General features: G+C 42.0%; 1 protein-coding gene across 2 annotated transcripts in view; it reads left to right on the forward strand.

Moving 5' to 3' along the window:
• LOC126253231 (uncharacterized) overlaps positions 1-8,186 on the forward strand; it is a 650,259-nt gene extending 642,073 nt beyond the window's left edge. For both annotated transcript variants that reach the window (XM_049954420.1, XM_049954421.1), the window contains exon 4: positions 5,169-8,186. In XM_049954420.1, coding sequence (XP_049810377.1) covers positions 5,169-6,388 — 1,220 coding nt within the window. In that variant the 3' untranslated portion in view covers positions 6,389-8,186. The remainder of the gene's footprint in view (positions 1-5,168) is intronic.
• Positions 8,187-15,567: the final 7,381 nt, after the last annotated feature.

A 15,567-nucleotide genomic window follows, 5' to 3' on the forward strand; every position in this document is an offset into this window, starting at 1 on the left:
GTCTACATGTTGACAGGCATTATCCCGTAATAGAATGACGCCGTCCGTCAACCCGCTGCTCGTTCATTTTCTGGAACATAGCGCCACAATTATCGCACAGCAGTAGGTGAGTCCAAACACCTAGGAATGTTAATGGAAGGCACCACACTGTTGCAGGATAACGCGCGCCCACACGTGACCAAGGTTTCTTCGACTACGCTGCAGCAGTTTCGCTGGGAAGCCCTTACACATTCTTCATACAGAGCCGATCTCTCCCCATGCGATTTCCATATTTTTGGAGCCCCGAAGAAAGACACCTCTTGGCCGTCGATTTGCTTCGGACGAAGAAGTGCACGCCTTGATACATTCAAGTTTCCATAGGCAACCGAAAACGTTTTTCCATGCAGGCGCTGACCGTTTTGTCTCTCAGTGAGATAAATGTACTTGCAGTTACAGTGGTTACTTTTGAAATAATAAACAGTCTACTTATTTTTTTCCATTTGTCTCGGTTTCATTTGACTGCCCCTTATAAAAATTATACTGACGCGTCTCGGGATTAGCTCATCGTAAGAATAACAGAAAGAACTTGATAACAAAGTATGGTGTCAAGTGGTAACACTACTAAGACAATACCTTGTATCAAGTTCGATTCTGATATTCTGATGATGGACCACGCCACAAATGCATCACATCATTTCGGCCTGGAACGTACTGAGCAACCTTTCTGCTTCAGAGCTTAATACAGGTTGAAATGGAACAGCAGTCAGATAATTATGTTATGCCGTTTCTGTGCCAAAAATGAACGAGACGTGCGTGATGTGATCTGTGGTCCATTTTCGGGTACATCAGTGTGTTATGTTCCCTATATCAAGAATATCGTCACCAGTGTATGGATTGCAGCTGCTGATGTTGTTGATGACACACGAGCAACATTTGGGATATTAGTGAGAGCACCCACAACAAGGATCCACATGGTCTATTTGGATGAAGCTCGAAAGTAGAAGTTCACATGGTCTCACCACTGACTGGGAACTGGCCATGGATAATAATGTCGCACCGTATTTGACTTGTATCGCGGTCATGTTTGGTGGTCCGAAGTCAATGTACATGACACATTCCCGATGCCTTTGTCTTAGAAATTCCTCAACGGATCTTGAAAACGTGAACCTAGAGTGTAGTGTAATCACACACCGTCACTTTGACTCTTTTGTGGTCAGTGTGCCCCTGTACATGGCCAGTCTCAGAATACGAGAAACAAATTATATACAAAGTTTTTTTTAAATGACACAGGGCTCTATCGTCTGTACTATTTGCTATGAATTCCACAATTCCAATTCATACTTTCAAGTTATTTTCCAGTAATTAAAGTGCTGAAAACACAGCACTTATAAACATTAGTAAAACAAATAAAGAAAATGTGAATCTAAATAGTTCATTCAGCATTTGTCACACAACGTTCACATCCCTTTTACTTGTTTCATTAACGTTAACAACTGCTTTGCTTTCATCACCTTAATCACTTGAAAATGGCTTAATTGTCGGAACTGCAATTGTGGAAATGGTAAAACTACTGCAATCGATGAGGGACCTCATGTCATTTAAAAATTCAACGGGACTGTAATCCCAAAACAAATATCAGGTACATTAAAAAAGAAACGACCTGGAGGCTGAAAAATGACAACCACTGAGAGGATCTTAACGTTACTACCTGCGAAACAACTGCGATCTAGGCGTGCAGAGGTCCCTAACTCGTCTCCGGGGGCACACGGGCGCACACCCACGTAATGGCATACCTAGCACACGGACGCCTCGCCCGTCCACCGAATTCAGTATTACTGAAAGCAGTGAAATGGCGGTTTCAAAAGAAGTGCAAATCGTTGTCGTGCGTTTCCTGGCGTTGGAAGAAGAGCGAGGACCAGAAATTCGTCGAGAAATGGCGTGAGTGTACAGAGAGCATTGCATGTCCGTTGCAAGACTCAAGGCGAGTTACGGTAGCATCGATATTGTCGCAGAGATCGGACTGAGTGTCGGAATTGCAACGAACATGCAGTGCCCTCCGTACACTTGTAGTATTCTTTGATGAATTTCCGTTCCTCGCACCCCTTCCGTTGTCAAGAGATGCACTCACTACAACCATCTTCTCTTCTTTTGAAGCCTCTATTTCTCTATTCCTCTATTCCCAACACGACTGAGTACTGTGATGGGTCGACGCAAGAACGTTCTCGCTGTTGTCATGTTGATGTGCATCCGTATCCCAATAGCTACGAATTTGGGACCTCAGCCGTCATTAGGGAGCGAAACGTTGTTCCGCAGGCTATGACTTTACGATCCTTTCAGAGGTTTTAATTTTACAGCCTCTGACTCAGTTCTTTTTCACTGCACTTTATATAGGATTTTCCAGGAGAGTAATAAATATTCAGGGATATGACAGAAATAACCATTCGAAGCAGAATAGTCTAGTAAACGTGGGCTCTAAAATGCATACCTTAAGAGCTACGAGTACTCATCATATTAGATACTTTGAAACAAATCACTTCTGATGCAAGCGCTTTGCTCTCCATATTTTGAGAGGTGGTACTATGGACCAAACCAAGGAAAAAAGTCCAGTTAAGTGGGATTTAAAGTGTGTACCTTAAGAGCCATGAATCTTTTTGTAAACGGCATCATATTCGCTGTTGACGGTAAAAATTATTTATTTTACCATTTCCAAGTGGTACTGCAAAAGGTTTTGCTTCAGCACATGTCAGACTTTGAAGTCCTCCGACATGTATACATGTCATCATCAAAAATAAACCTTTGCACTGTAGAAATACTGTAACATCAAACGAGTGCAAAGCTCTGTACATCATGAGATGGTATAAATTACGTAAACTCTTACCAATGTTAACATCCTTCACATAAATCGCAACAAGTCAATGTTCTAACATACTGTTTACATGAGAACTAATGCCGTTGGCGCGTAAATAAATTCGGAAGTCAGATAGTCTGTGCAGAGAGAGAGACGAGCCATAAGCTGTAAAATGAAAACTTCTGAAAGAGTCATAATTGTCACAGCCTGCTGAACAACGTTTCGTTCCTGTGTACAGACAGTCTGACTTACGAAAGCATCTGAGAGCCAACGCCTTAGTTCGCATGTAAACAGTTATGTTAGAACATTGATTTGTAGCGATTTATATGAAGGATGTTAGCATCGGTAACGGTTCACGTAATTTACATCATTTCCCCAATGCACAGAACTTCGCGCTTGTTTGGTGTTAGCGTATTTTACAATGAAAATTCTTATTTTTGAGGATAGCGTGTATACACGTCGGAGGATTTTTGAAGTCTCACATGTGCTGAAGCAAAATCATTTGCTGTAATACTTGGAAATGGCCCAACGGCCGAAACTGCAATTATGAAATAAATAATATCTACATTCAACGGCGAATACGTTATCTTTTAAGAAGTTTTACATCTCTGTTGACCCCGACCATGAGAAGTTAATCTACGAGCACTTGTCCTTCTACGATGCTGTGAAACACATCTCTTCTACGAAATAAGTGGCCATACCTCTTAAAATACCATTTTAAAACTCATGTTTACAAGACATTTTTTCTTGTTTCGTTCCACACTGCCTCTTCCAAACATACAGAAAGCAAAGAGTTTGCAGAAGAGATTTGTTTCACACTATAGAAAATGACGTAGTGCTCATAGGTCTCACGATACGTATTTTAGAGTCCATGTTTACTAGAATTTTTTGCTTCAAATAATTGCTGCTGTCACATCCCAGAATACTGACTATTCTTCCCGTAACATTCTGTGTAACTGATACAGTAATGTCAGGTGGCGGTAGAGTTACATTTGATGCGATACTTTGTATTAAGGGGGGTAGGAGGTCAAACGGACGACTTGGAGCAGGAGAGACACCACAGGAATTTTTAATTTCCACTGTCTATACTTTTAAAAATAAATTCAGAAAACGTTGTCAGAATGACCAGGAAGGATTCAGGATTTACACTTATAGTGGTGGAAGTTCAAAAATATAAGAAAATAATTTATTTTTTTACATTTGTATTTCATCTTTTGTTCACTTACCATTGGCTGCATTTGTTGCTATAGGTACACTTTTTCATAAGTAAGGGAGATTCTTCGATGAATTTTGCACAGCTTACAAACCATACTTACAAGTGTATGAAACTCTAGAATTTTCCAAGTCTATTAAAAACTGTGGTCAAAATTGAGATAATTAACTATAAAATTTGAATTTTTTCTAAACATGAACTTTAAAATGTAACAGCACGTTCATTTTTTCATAAATTAAATAATTTCTAGAGTTTCATACACCTGTAAGTATGGTTTGTATGCTGTGCAAAATTCATCGAAGAATCTCTCTTACCTATGAAGAAACGTGTACCGCCGACCGGAGTGGCCGTGCGGTTCTAGGGGCTACAGTCTGGAACCGAGTGACCGCTGCGGTCGCAGGTTCGAATCCTGCCTCGGGCATGGATGTGTGTGATGTCCTTAGGTTAGTTAGGTTTAATTAGTTCTAAGTTCTAGGCGACTGATGACCTCAGAAGTTAAGTCGCTTAGTGCTTAGAGCCATTTGAACCATTTTGAAACGTGTACCTACGCCAACAAACGCAGCCTATAGTAAGTGAAAAAATGATGAACTTTCACATGTAAAACAAAATTAATTTTGTTATGCTTTTGAACTTCCACTGAATGAGTGTGAATCCTGAATCCTTCCAGGTCATGCTGATAAAGGTTTATGCATTTATTCGTAAAAGTATAGACAGTGGAAATTAAAATGTCCTGTGGTGTCTCTCCTGCTCCAAGACGGCCCGTTTGACGTCCTAGCCCCCTTAATGTTTTTGGTCTTCTGATGATGAGCTGCGTCCGAAACGCGTAAGTAAAAGTTTTATTTGAGGTAAGTGGATTCGTGCTGTTTAGCGAGCTGCAGCAGTGTTAAAAGCTTGCCCATTGAATAGGAAGGAGTAGGACACCGAGATGTAGGGTAGTGGCCGGCGTAAAGCGTGACTGGGAGCGCGAAAAGTGCGCGCGGCGAGTTGTCGATATCTGGCGCCTCGGGGCGCGCGGCCGCGGCTGCGGGCAGCGCGTGCGTGCTGCCGCCACGCCCTCGGTGTGCGCTCGCCCGGGCCCGCCCCGTGTGGCGTCCGCCCACTCACGCATTCTCCGTCCGTCTCCGACAGCTATCACCGCCATCCCGAAGATCGTATGCGAGACAATCCACGCGTTGGAGTTGCACGATGAGACCCCGTCGTGGAAGATCATGGACAACAAGGGGCGCATCACGGTGGTCCTCCACTGGGACCAGAGGCAGCAGCAGCAGCAGACGCACAAGCAGCCGGGGGCCGAGCCGGGGGCGGCGGCGGCGGCGGCGGGGGCGGGCGCAGCCGGCGGCGCCCCCAAGTTCTCGCCCAGCAAGAAGGTCGAGCAGCAGGTGCGGCCGTCGCTGGTGATCCAGACGAGCCTCGAGAAGCTGGGCATCCACGGGGCGCAGGTGCAGCCGCAGCCGCAGGCCGGCAAGAAGGAGACGCTCATCAACGACGTGTACGCGCCGTCGCCGCGCTTCAACTCGAGCCCGCAGATCACCGTCATCAACCACGACGAGGTGAGCAAGGGCGGCGCGGCCGTTACGTTCCACCCGCACCACCTGCACCACCACCCGGCGCACCGGCTGCCCAAGCAGCCCGGCTCGTTCGACGCCGCCACCGTGCACGTGCACACGCCCGAGTGCGTGAACCACGCGGGCCGCGCCGCCAGCCCCGGCGACGGCAATGGCCCCGGCGACGTGGCCGAGTGCGACTTCCACTGCTGCGCACTGCACGAGGAGGGCCGCAAGATCGCCGTGCACAAGTCGGTGGCCACGTCGCCCATCCAGGACGCGCAGCAGCAGACGTCCCCGCAGCCGTCGTCGCTGGCCGGCGCCGGCTCGGCGAGGGCGCAGCCCAAGCAGCAGCACGTGCGCTTCCTGGACGTGGAGGGGGCGGCGGCGGCGGCGGCGGGGGTGGCGGGCGCGCGCGGGCCCGCCGACGAGAGCTCCGAGTCCGAGACCGAGAACACCGTCATGGAGGACGAGGCCGTCACCTCAGAGAAGTTCCTGCTGCTCATAGACCAGCTGTCCGTCGACCAGAAGCGCCACCTCACCATCAAGGACATCGGCATCATCCTCGAGAGGCTCAGCTCCAAGATCCTGGACGTCGAGCGGCTGGACCGCGAGTCGGAGAGCGACGACTGCTACAACTGGACCATCAAGGCCACCATCCGGGGCGACGTGCTGCGCGAGTTGGGCGTCATCTACAACGGCAACTACTACGCCATCTCGGAGCACCCCGGCTACAAGGAGGAGTCCGAGGAGAACCGCGAGGATCCCGAGGAAGAGGAAGAGGAGGAGGAGGATAGGCTTTAACCGTAGCTGAACTCACTGTAGTACGATAGCAGTTGACGATCAGTTATGTTTAACTACTCGACAAAAAAAAACTTGTAGGAATGAAATTTAAAAAGAAAACAAAAAACTTAAAAAAAAGAAACTGTTGACATTCCCGAGTTGTTTAATTCGTTTTTTGTTTTTACACAACAATGACGTTCGTCGTCGTTAACGTTGATGGTGCTGACCCCTCCAAAAAGAATTTCTTCCGTTTTTAGTTCGACAGGAGCAATAGTTTCCTCCGCGCGCCACTCGTGCACACGGTGCCTGTTGGGCCACATTCTGGCTAACCTCTCTCCTCATTCCGGAAACCCTCCCCCCTCCCCCTTCCCCGTACCCACAACTCCTTCCTACCTTCCCTCCACTTCCGCCTCTCGTGCTCCATCGAGGGCGCGCGGTTGAAAAGCGGTTAAACTTCGACTACAGTCGTGGATTCTTTTGACCCGTTGTTGCAACTCTGTTGTTGAGAGTAGGGCGACTGATGTTTATGTCTGTGAAAACAATCAATAATTATTATTATCAACATTATTACTAAAGCACGAACGCTGCCCAGTGTGGTGGGTTTTCTACGAGTGTGTTCATGTACATGTGTCGTGTCGTTATAAATGCCATATGTCATGTGACTCGTTTCGATCCCCGCCCGTATCGTGTTGTCATTTTAATACTGCGCCTTGATGGCTCGGAACAAATCTGTTGAAGATGTTAATGAGAGAATGTTGAGAGTGATTAAATTAAAAAAAGACTACAGTTCATGCCGCAGCCATCAACATTTAAAATCCACGAGAGTATTAGGATAATTAAAAATTGGACACGTTTTTTGTGGGAGGTTAATTGATATCTGCAGGAAGTCGAGCGAAGTATGAAGTTTAACTCACTATTAGATGAAAATGTGTACAGTTCAGATAATAAAGGCTAAGAGAGAAACGAACTCTTGCATGTGCAGATATATCCAAATGTCTTCCTTTACTTCCAAAAAGTAAATGCTGTTATTCGATAATCAGACTGTTATTCGGTAATCAGTTTTTGCAACGACCAATTTTGCTTTGTTCCCTCAAAAGTCACTTCCAGGAATTGTACACAGAAGCTGTCGTGTTTTCTTTTGTGCTTTTGGATATATCGGTACATGACCTATTAGGTAGGTTTAAAATTTAATTTCATCTTTCTCAATAATCGTTGTTTTATTTTTTACTTTTTATCAATCAGAAGAATCGCACAATATTCTAGATTATTCGAGTGTTCTTGTTCCATAGTTCGTTGGATAAAATTGGGTAGAGAAACGTACTTCATATATAATATAGAAAAGCGTGTTAATCTACATGCTGAAAATGAAAACAATATATTGCTGTAAAGTTGTTAAGGGTGCAGGAAGAATAATGAAAACATAGTAGAAGCTGTTGAAATTCTGTAAAATAATTTAATATTTCTTTCTCAATGTTTCAATTTTTCTCGTTATGTTAGCACAGTGAGATTCGGTTGTGAAAAATATCCAAGCAAAGCAGTCAGCGGTATTGTGAAATCCAAAAGTATATTTACGTCATGGAGTGCATTGTTATGGGAAACGAGAAAATTTGTAGGCCTATATTAGATAAATTATGATATAGAAATATATATTTAAAGTATGTCTAAAATGAATGACTCAATCATTAAAAGAAGTTCTAAACTTACAAGCATGGAAGAAACGTAGCAACGTTTTGGTGAATTTTTCAGGTTCGTTTTTCACATGTTTTTATTTGAATGTATGTTTTGCCAAAGATGCTAATTGTCACTGCCAATGAAGACAAAATATGAACGTTGAATATTGTCCAGTGGTGGAGTAATCCTTTCTTCAATTTTTCCTCTCATTCCCTATGCCTTCGTTCCTGTATCCTTCATCTACTAGATTAGCAAAACGCTTGTTTTTTCACGAAGTATATTCTAAGCACGTTATATGTTACGCATCCGCTGAGCAAGTTTGGTGAGCCAGCATGATTTTGTACATTACTATAAATTTGTTGGTATGCACTTTGTCACACGTGTTGCATGAAGTGGAAAAGCCGTAGGGAATAAGACTTTTAGAAAAAGAAGACATATCGACAAATTGTCGCTTTGAAATTTCTGTTTATCATGAATGGCTCGCTTAACAGCTCTATTGATTCAATGAAAAACACTTCAGTTATTTCTTTTTTTTTTATAGTAAGAACCTTACAAGAACGTTATATTTTGAGTGGAGACACAAATACACGCCAATGTCATGGGCAGTTTGCAAACAGTCTGGAAATTTACTTTTTATTGTATAGTAATAGTTTTTTGCTTAGTTCAGTGTAAACCGCAACTTAAAACAAACGTCGTAATGAAAGCAAAATAATTAGCAAAGTCATCACCACAAGGAATCTTCCAAAATACTTTCAGAAATATTACGTTTATTTTAGTATAAAAGATATATTCAGGAATCATTATCATGTTAATCAAGCACCCAGTAACTGCATTCTGTTTATAAATCACGAAATCATAATTTCAGCGTCAGGCACTGCTCGTAACTAACCACTGCCATCACGAACAACGTATCACGCAGTCTGTGAAATCAGTAACTTCTCCAGTGTTGATCAATGCTCATTTACAGTTATGTATGCAGTAACATGTCCTCTGTTGTAGGTAATGTCGGGGCTTTAAAATATTTTGTTGCAGAAGTCAGTTTTTATCTAGTCTTTTAATCTATTAATTCTGCACACGGAAGTGGAATTCAAAAGCCTTGAATTCAGACAGGTTCTTGCTGCGATGTTGGCAGGTAATGAGTATTCTTGAATACAAGGCGATGGAATTTACGGAAAAGTCTTTCCCTGAGTTTTCATTGTACGAAGCAGGTAATGCAGCAGCCTCTAAACGAGGCATTCCTTCAAAAGCACCGAAGCTCACTAAAAAAAGAAACGTGCCGATTTTCCTAGTGCTGGAGACGGGAATATAAAATTTCAGTGTTTAAAATTTTAATTCTTATTTGCTTCTATTGCTCCTTCTTTTGTAAGAAGTAGATAAGACATTGCTGCAGAGCGTCACAGATGAAAATTTAACAACAGACTTATTTTGTCAGAGTTGTGCCCTTCACAAAAAGACAGAAATCTCATTAATACTTTTAATTTATACTTCTAGTCTTTCCTTTCGTATATTTTTACTTGTAACTTTCTTGTCCTTCCTTTTCAGCAGAATATATTCGTTGTCGATTTTTACCGTATTTCCATTTATAATTAGCCTCTTCAGTGTGCTATTTTCCTTCCGTCAGGATGTATACTACTACGTGATTGTCCTTCGCAACGTTAGATGAGAAGTAACTGTTTTTGACTGTTCAGTTTAATGAAGAGCATGGTCTATTAAATGGAATCAACTATTCCATGTGTTGTAGCTATTACTACATTACAAGACGTTGCAAGCGACGGGCAGTATAAGTTGCAAATGAAATAAAGTGCCTTAATAAATATTGTGTATTACATTTTACGACGTGACAGTATTACGCTTGCAACAAAGTGACAGCCATAACGGTTTACAGAAACTGACTTCGAGTCTATAAAGGCGTTGCGATACGATAATAGGCACAGTGGTTCTGTTTTTTTGTGAAGTGCAATTTGTGTGTGGCGTGACCAGGTGATCTGCACAATACTGTTATCATCATCGTTCATTTTGGCTGCCATACTTTCATCTTAACATGAGCTTCTAATGCCTTCACTGTCATACAAAAGTATGCCAGTGTCTCCTAGTGATTAGTAAATTAGTTATTGTTAAGCGCAAATAATTACGCCTATACACGGCTCATTGTAGTGACATCAGTATTATATAAATTATCTGCTCTTCGTTCATATTTGCTTGCATACATCAAGTCTGACAGAGTATTCTTTTACGTTCAAATTGAATGGCATGTGATATTTTCAGGTACCGGTGCTTAGAACTGGAAAACACGTCATAAGAAATATAGTTTTGCTTGTTGTGGAATGACAGTTACATTAGAGCACAACATCACGTCTCAGTCATTATGTTCTACACAGTTTCCGATATCGTACTGAGTTGTTATTCCATTCTGAAGGACCGGGGTGTATTTTGATTATCCTCCTGTTCCAATTGTTATTACTACGTTTTCTTCAGCCAGATAGCTAATGGACAAATTATACTTTCAAAGTTTATACCTAGCATTCTGCTCCCATGTAGTACAAAGTTTTCTAAGGAGAACTGTGCATACCTGAAGCAGGAGGATGATTGAAAGGGGTTAATACGGTTCACCATGAATTAATAGTTCTGCTTAAATGTGAGTTAGTAACTTCCAAATACACAGAGTGACTACAAAACTGTGGCGTGGTGGGTAAGACACGAGGGATTTGTTTAAGTTTTTGAAAAATCCTGATTTGACCCAATAGCTGAAGGTCACTGTATTGACACTTCCAGTTTCTGTCAAACAACAGACCAACGTCAAGTACGAAAAAGGCGTCAAGTTTTTTATACCTGAGGATTGTTTGTTGTTGGACCGGATCTACTAGCTTCAATGAGGCGTAGCTGTGGCTATGAAATAAGATCTTTCAAAAATATTTAAAAGCTCCAACACATTACTACCTTAAATAATTTACTGATGTCTATTTAATATAAGATGAAAAATGAAGGTTAGGCGTAGATGACGAGAATGGTTTTTTCTAAAGAAATAGCCAAACCATTTTCAGTGTGATATTGGATGTGTGTATTGCTAATAGGACGACAATATGCTATCCGCAATAGAAGCTACAGTTAGATGTCCTACTTTCTTAGTCATTCCGTAGTTAAAGCGATTGTTTCATGCGTGTCTTAGACACCACCACAGGGTTCACTGACTGGACATGCTGTAACAACTTGTTCGAGTCTGCGGAGCTAATGTCTGCTGCTACAGTTGCGGAATTTCCATTTCCTGCTATTAGTACATCTATAAGCTTGTTCTACCATGATTAGTTAGCACACAATTAGTTTGATAAAAGAAGGCACAAGAGCAAGAAGAATAAATATTTAAATATAGAATAATCTGTGAGTATCTGACTTTGAAATAAACCTTCAAAATGCATAACACTGTTTTATCGACGAAACCGCTGGATGAAGTACATGTTCTGTTTTTGAATTACGATCTGATTTAAATTGGCATCTGGCGTTTACGGGGCAAAGTTTCTTCGAATTATTTCGACAAGTACTTAATGTCTCCTAAAAAATATGTAAATAAACCTGAATGTCGCGTATTATATAGATGTTTATAGTGTCGGTAATCATGTCCAGACTCTGTTTTTACTTTCTGTTAGAGCCAGAGCTATGCTAATTTCTTTTGAAAGGATTGTAATTTTCCAGTCTGGGAAACAGCTTCAACCTTGAAAATAACGTCACGTCTTAAAAACTATTGACGGTATTAAATACCTTTTGTTTATTACTAAAATACCTCTCTCGGGGGCATCTTTACAGAGTTGATTGGTGCATTAGATTTGTATGTATGAGCTTTGGATAACGGTGTTTTTATATAGTTTCTAATTTTTTCAGCCGCAGGAAAGTAATTAGTTGCACAAACTTCAACAAAAATCTCGTAAAAATTATGGTTTTCATTTATAATATAGATCCCTATGTTAGGTTTGTAGAATATACTCTGATTTAAATTAGCTGGCGTGCGGCGTTTAAGTACAAATCTGAAATTCGGGTGTAATAAAAGATGTTCATAGTATCAGTAATCATTTCCAGAATCTGTTCTTAATTTTGAGTAGGGTCAGATTTATGCCTATAATTTTTTGATATGGTTGAAATTTCCAGTCTGGGAAACATTTTCACCCTTATAACGTCACATCTAAAAAATTACTGGAGGTAGCGAAATACCACTCTCGAGAAAATCTTTCCAAACAAAATATTTGATCAAGGGGACATCCGCAAATGAGGGACATATTTATAAAATAAAAATCTGCTTCAGTTGCCAGTAATTATCTCAGTTTATTCCACGATCGGTTTCGACGCTTAAAGCGTCATCTTGAGGTGCCACCAAGTAGTTATTCCGTGTCGTGCTGTTCAGGTGGGCGCTGTGGTTTCTGATCCCACACGTCCATGCGTTTGTTTGATATGGATTTCATACTCCATGACTGACTGCCCGACCGGCACACATTTATGTTCTCGTAATTATTTGGTGGCAGCTCAAGATGAAGCTTTAAGCTTCGAAACCGGTCGTGGAATAAACTGAGATAATTACTACCAACTAAAGCGGATTTTTGTACTAAAAATCTGTCAAAAGTTAATTAGTGCATTGCGCTTGTCTATATAAGTTTTCGGAAACGGAGTTTTTTTTTTTTAGGTGTCACTCTTTAATTCGTAGAAAGTAATAAGTTAGACAAGCTACAAAAATTCTGTAAAAATTCTTATTTTCATTTATGATACAGATACCTATAGTGTCACCCCTATGGACATTTTTCGACTACTTTCGTAGCATATTGTAAGGCTTCCGAAACTAAACATTACCCCAAACTCATTCTGCTAGAACTGGCATATACAGTGGTTCGCGCAATGTAGTGGGAGCCGAATATGATGTTTTGGTAGCGTCAGCATTCCAGCCGCCAGCTGTCCAATGCCAACTAGTTTAAATCGGACTATAAACAACTTGGAGGAAAACAATAGCCAGCCACATTTAGGACCTTTGTTCGTAAGATGCGTTTCAGGCTCTTCTTAAGTGATCTGTATGAAGGTAGCGTATTACTTGGTACGTTCGTATTGAACCCGTGCAGATTTCTTTAATTTGGTGTATGCAAGCCCGTTCGCGGATCACTACACGAGCTGGGCTGCTCCGCTGTCGCGCAGCCACTAGCCAGGCTGTCTGCACGCGCGGAACTGCTGCCCGTCGGGCGCGCTCGGTCGCGTTCGGCAAACGTCGGGCCAGCACGTGGGGGCCAGGGGTGTCCGCGTGGGTGGCGTAGCGGGAGTCGCAGTCCCTGCCGGCCGGACAGGGGTGTCCCGGAGCGGGCGCTATTGATCTCGCGCGCGGCGCGGCTTGGCGCGGCCCGCCATTGATCGTGGGCGGCGGCTGCCACCGCCGCCTCCTCCTCTGCGCGGCACACGTGCTGACCTACATCCGCTCCCCACCTCCCGCCACCTTCAAACGGGCGCCGCCGCTGCCGCCGCCCAGCGGCCATCGGCGACGGCTCTGCCGGCCTGCGGGCACTGAGGTTCGGGCTGCCGCGCTGGCCTTCTCGTCCCGTGAGTCACGCCACATATCAGCTCGCCGGTGGAGAAGTTGCTTCTCGGCCACCTTACAGCTCGCAAAGCACCAACGCGAAATAATTTTCACTATAGCGGATAAGACGAACACCGTATTGGTCACTTTCTATATTAATCCGAGTTACCGGTTCGGCTCTTGCTAGAGGTCACCTACAGATCCATATCTGATTAGTGAGAATCGCAGCTCACCAGGACGAGGCCTCAGTTAAAAATAAAGGCCCCGCTTGATGACCACCTCCGTTTCGCAACAATTAGATTTGGATCTTACAACTTTCTTTGCGCGTTATTATACGGTTCTTTTAATTCTGTCCCTTAAAAGCTATTTTTTACATAGCCTTTCTTTTTTTGTATGAATAATAATAAGCCTCCAGAACTGCTTTTTATAGTTTATTTACTGCCTACCTAGATACAATCAATAACTTGATTCATTGATTCAGCTACCTTTACCTGTGGGTTTTATGCAACTCGCAACACATTCAGAAACCACATGCGAAATACTCTTATTCTCTCGCTTGCTATGGGGAAACTATTAGACCTATAGAAAAAAAAATGAACAGGAAATTTAATGTATTTTGTAACAGGATACGTTTTCGCTGGAGGCCATGGTTTTCGAGTTATCCAAGAAAAAGGCATTTGAAATTCACTTTTGTAGGTTTTCTTGAAAAATTCAAAAGCTACAGCCCCAAGTGTAAACATTTTCCAGTACAACATTTAACTACATTATATTTCTCACGAAGAGGCCTTTTTTAGTTAGCCATGGTGAGCAACAGAACATAAAAATTTTGTGCTTGGTATTTGAAGGCATTGCAGACTGTATAAAGTCCGTAGGTAGACGCACTGAACCATCCATTTTGTAGCGCACATGTGTGTGTGTGTGTGTGTGTGTGTGTTGTATAATTATCGGTTGTATGTATAATTTATACTTATAATTCAATGTCATTTTTCAGTTATGATATACTTTTTTGTCATATATGTGCTTGGCTATTACAATAGTGACTTATGTGTCAGAGATATGGTTTAGTATGTATCTTCCAGAAAATCGACACTCTACTGTAGATATAGTCACTAATCTTTCCATTCTTCATAGAGCGGAAAAGTAAGCGACATGGGCCCCTTAGAGGAAGCAGAAATCTACACGCATTTGACAAAAAATCCAAATAATGTTTTAAAGGAACAAACAGAAATTAGAAATTAAAAAAAATGTACTGAGAATGTTGATAAAATACTTACCACTGATCTATAACTCGAAACAAAAGGCAGTCCAATATTTTAGATACGATGTAAATCGATGTCCATCACAGATGTAAATTTTGTAGCAAAGCAAATCTCTCGCACATAAAGGACAGGCCTCTCAATGTCGATTAATAATGTACAGAAAACAGTGAATAGATTGTTTACTATGTATGCATCCTCGCAGGTACGCGACTGAATGTTGAGAGTAATTTTTCTAAATATTATTGTCTGCACATGCCAACGTATCCATAAGCCTGCACGTAACGGAGGATTGTTCGTCCCATTCTTTAAATTACTGCTAAAGCCCGATGAGTAGACGAATGGACCTTACCTGTTTGGCGTTATTCACCGTCTCCGTCTTCGGAAAGGAGACAAAAGTAAGGAATCCACAGATGAATTATTATTATTATTATTATTATTATTATTACCTGTGGCCTAAGCAATCGAAGGCTGCTATTACTCAGTCTTAATAAAAGTATTTATTTCAAAATTTCTGATTGGTTGATAGGAGAACGTAAAATAAAGAGATATTGCAGTCAGAAGATAACGTCTGGCAAGACTAAACCTAATGCCTCACCCTGCTGACAACCTACGATTCGCAGTAATTGGATTTGGATCTGAAGATGACCTCTAGCAACAGTCGAAAAACTGGTAACCTGAATCAATGTAAAAGTGACTCCGATGGTTTTCGTTTTTTTAACCTATTAAAAGTA

This window comes from Schistocerca nitens, chromosome 4, assembly GCF_023898315.1.
Source record: "Schistocerca nitens isolate TAMUIC-IGC-003100 chromosome 4, iqSchNite1.1, whole genome shotgun sequence".
NCBI classification, from domain to species: domain Eukaryota; kingdom Metazoa; phylum Arthropoda; class Insecta; order Orthoptera; family Acrididae; genus Schistocerca; species Schistocerca nitens.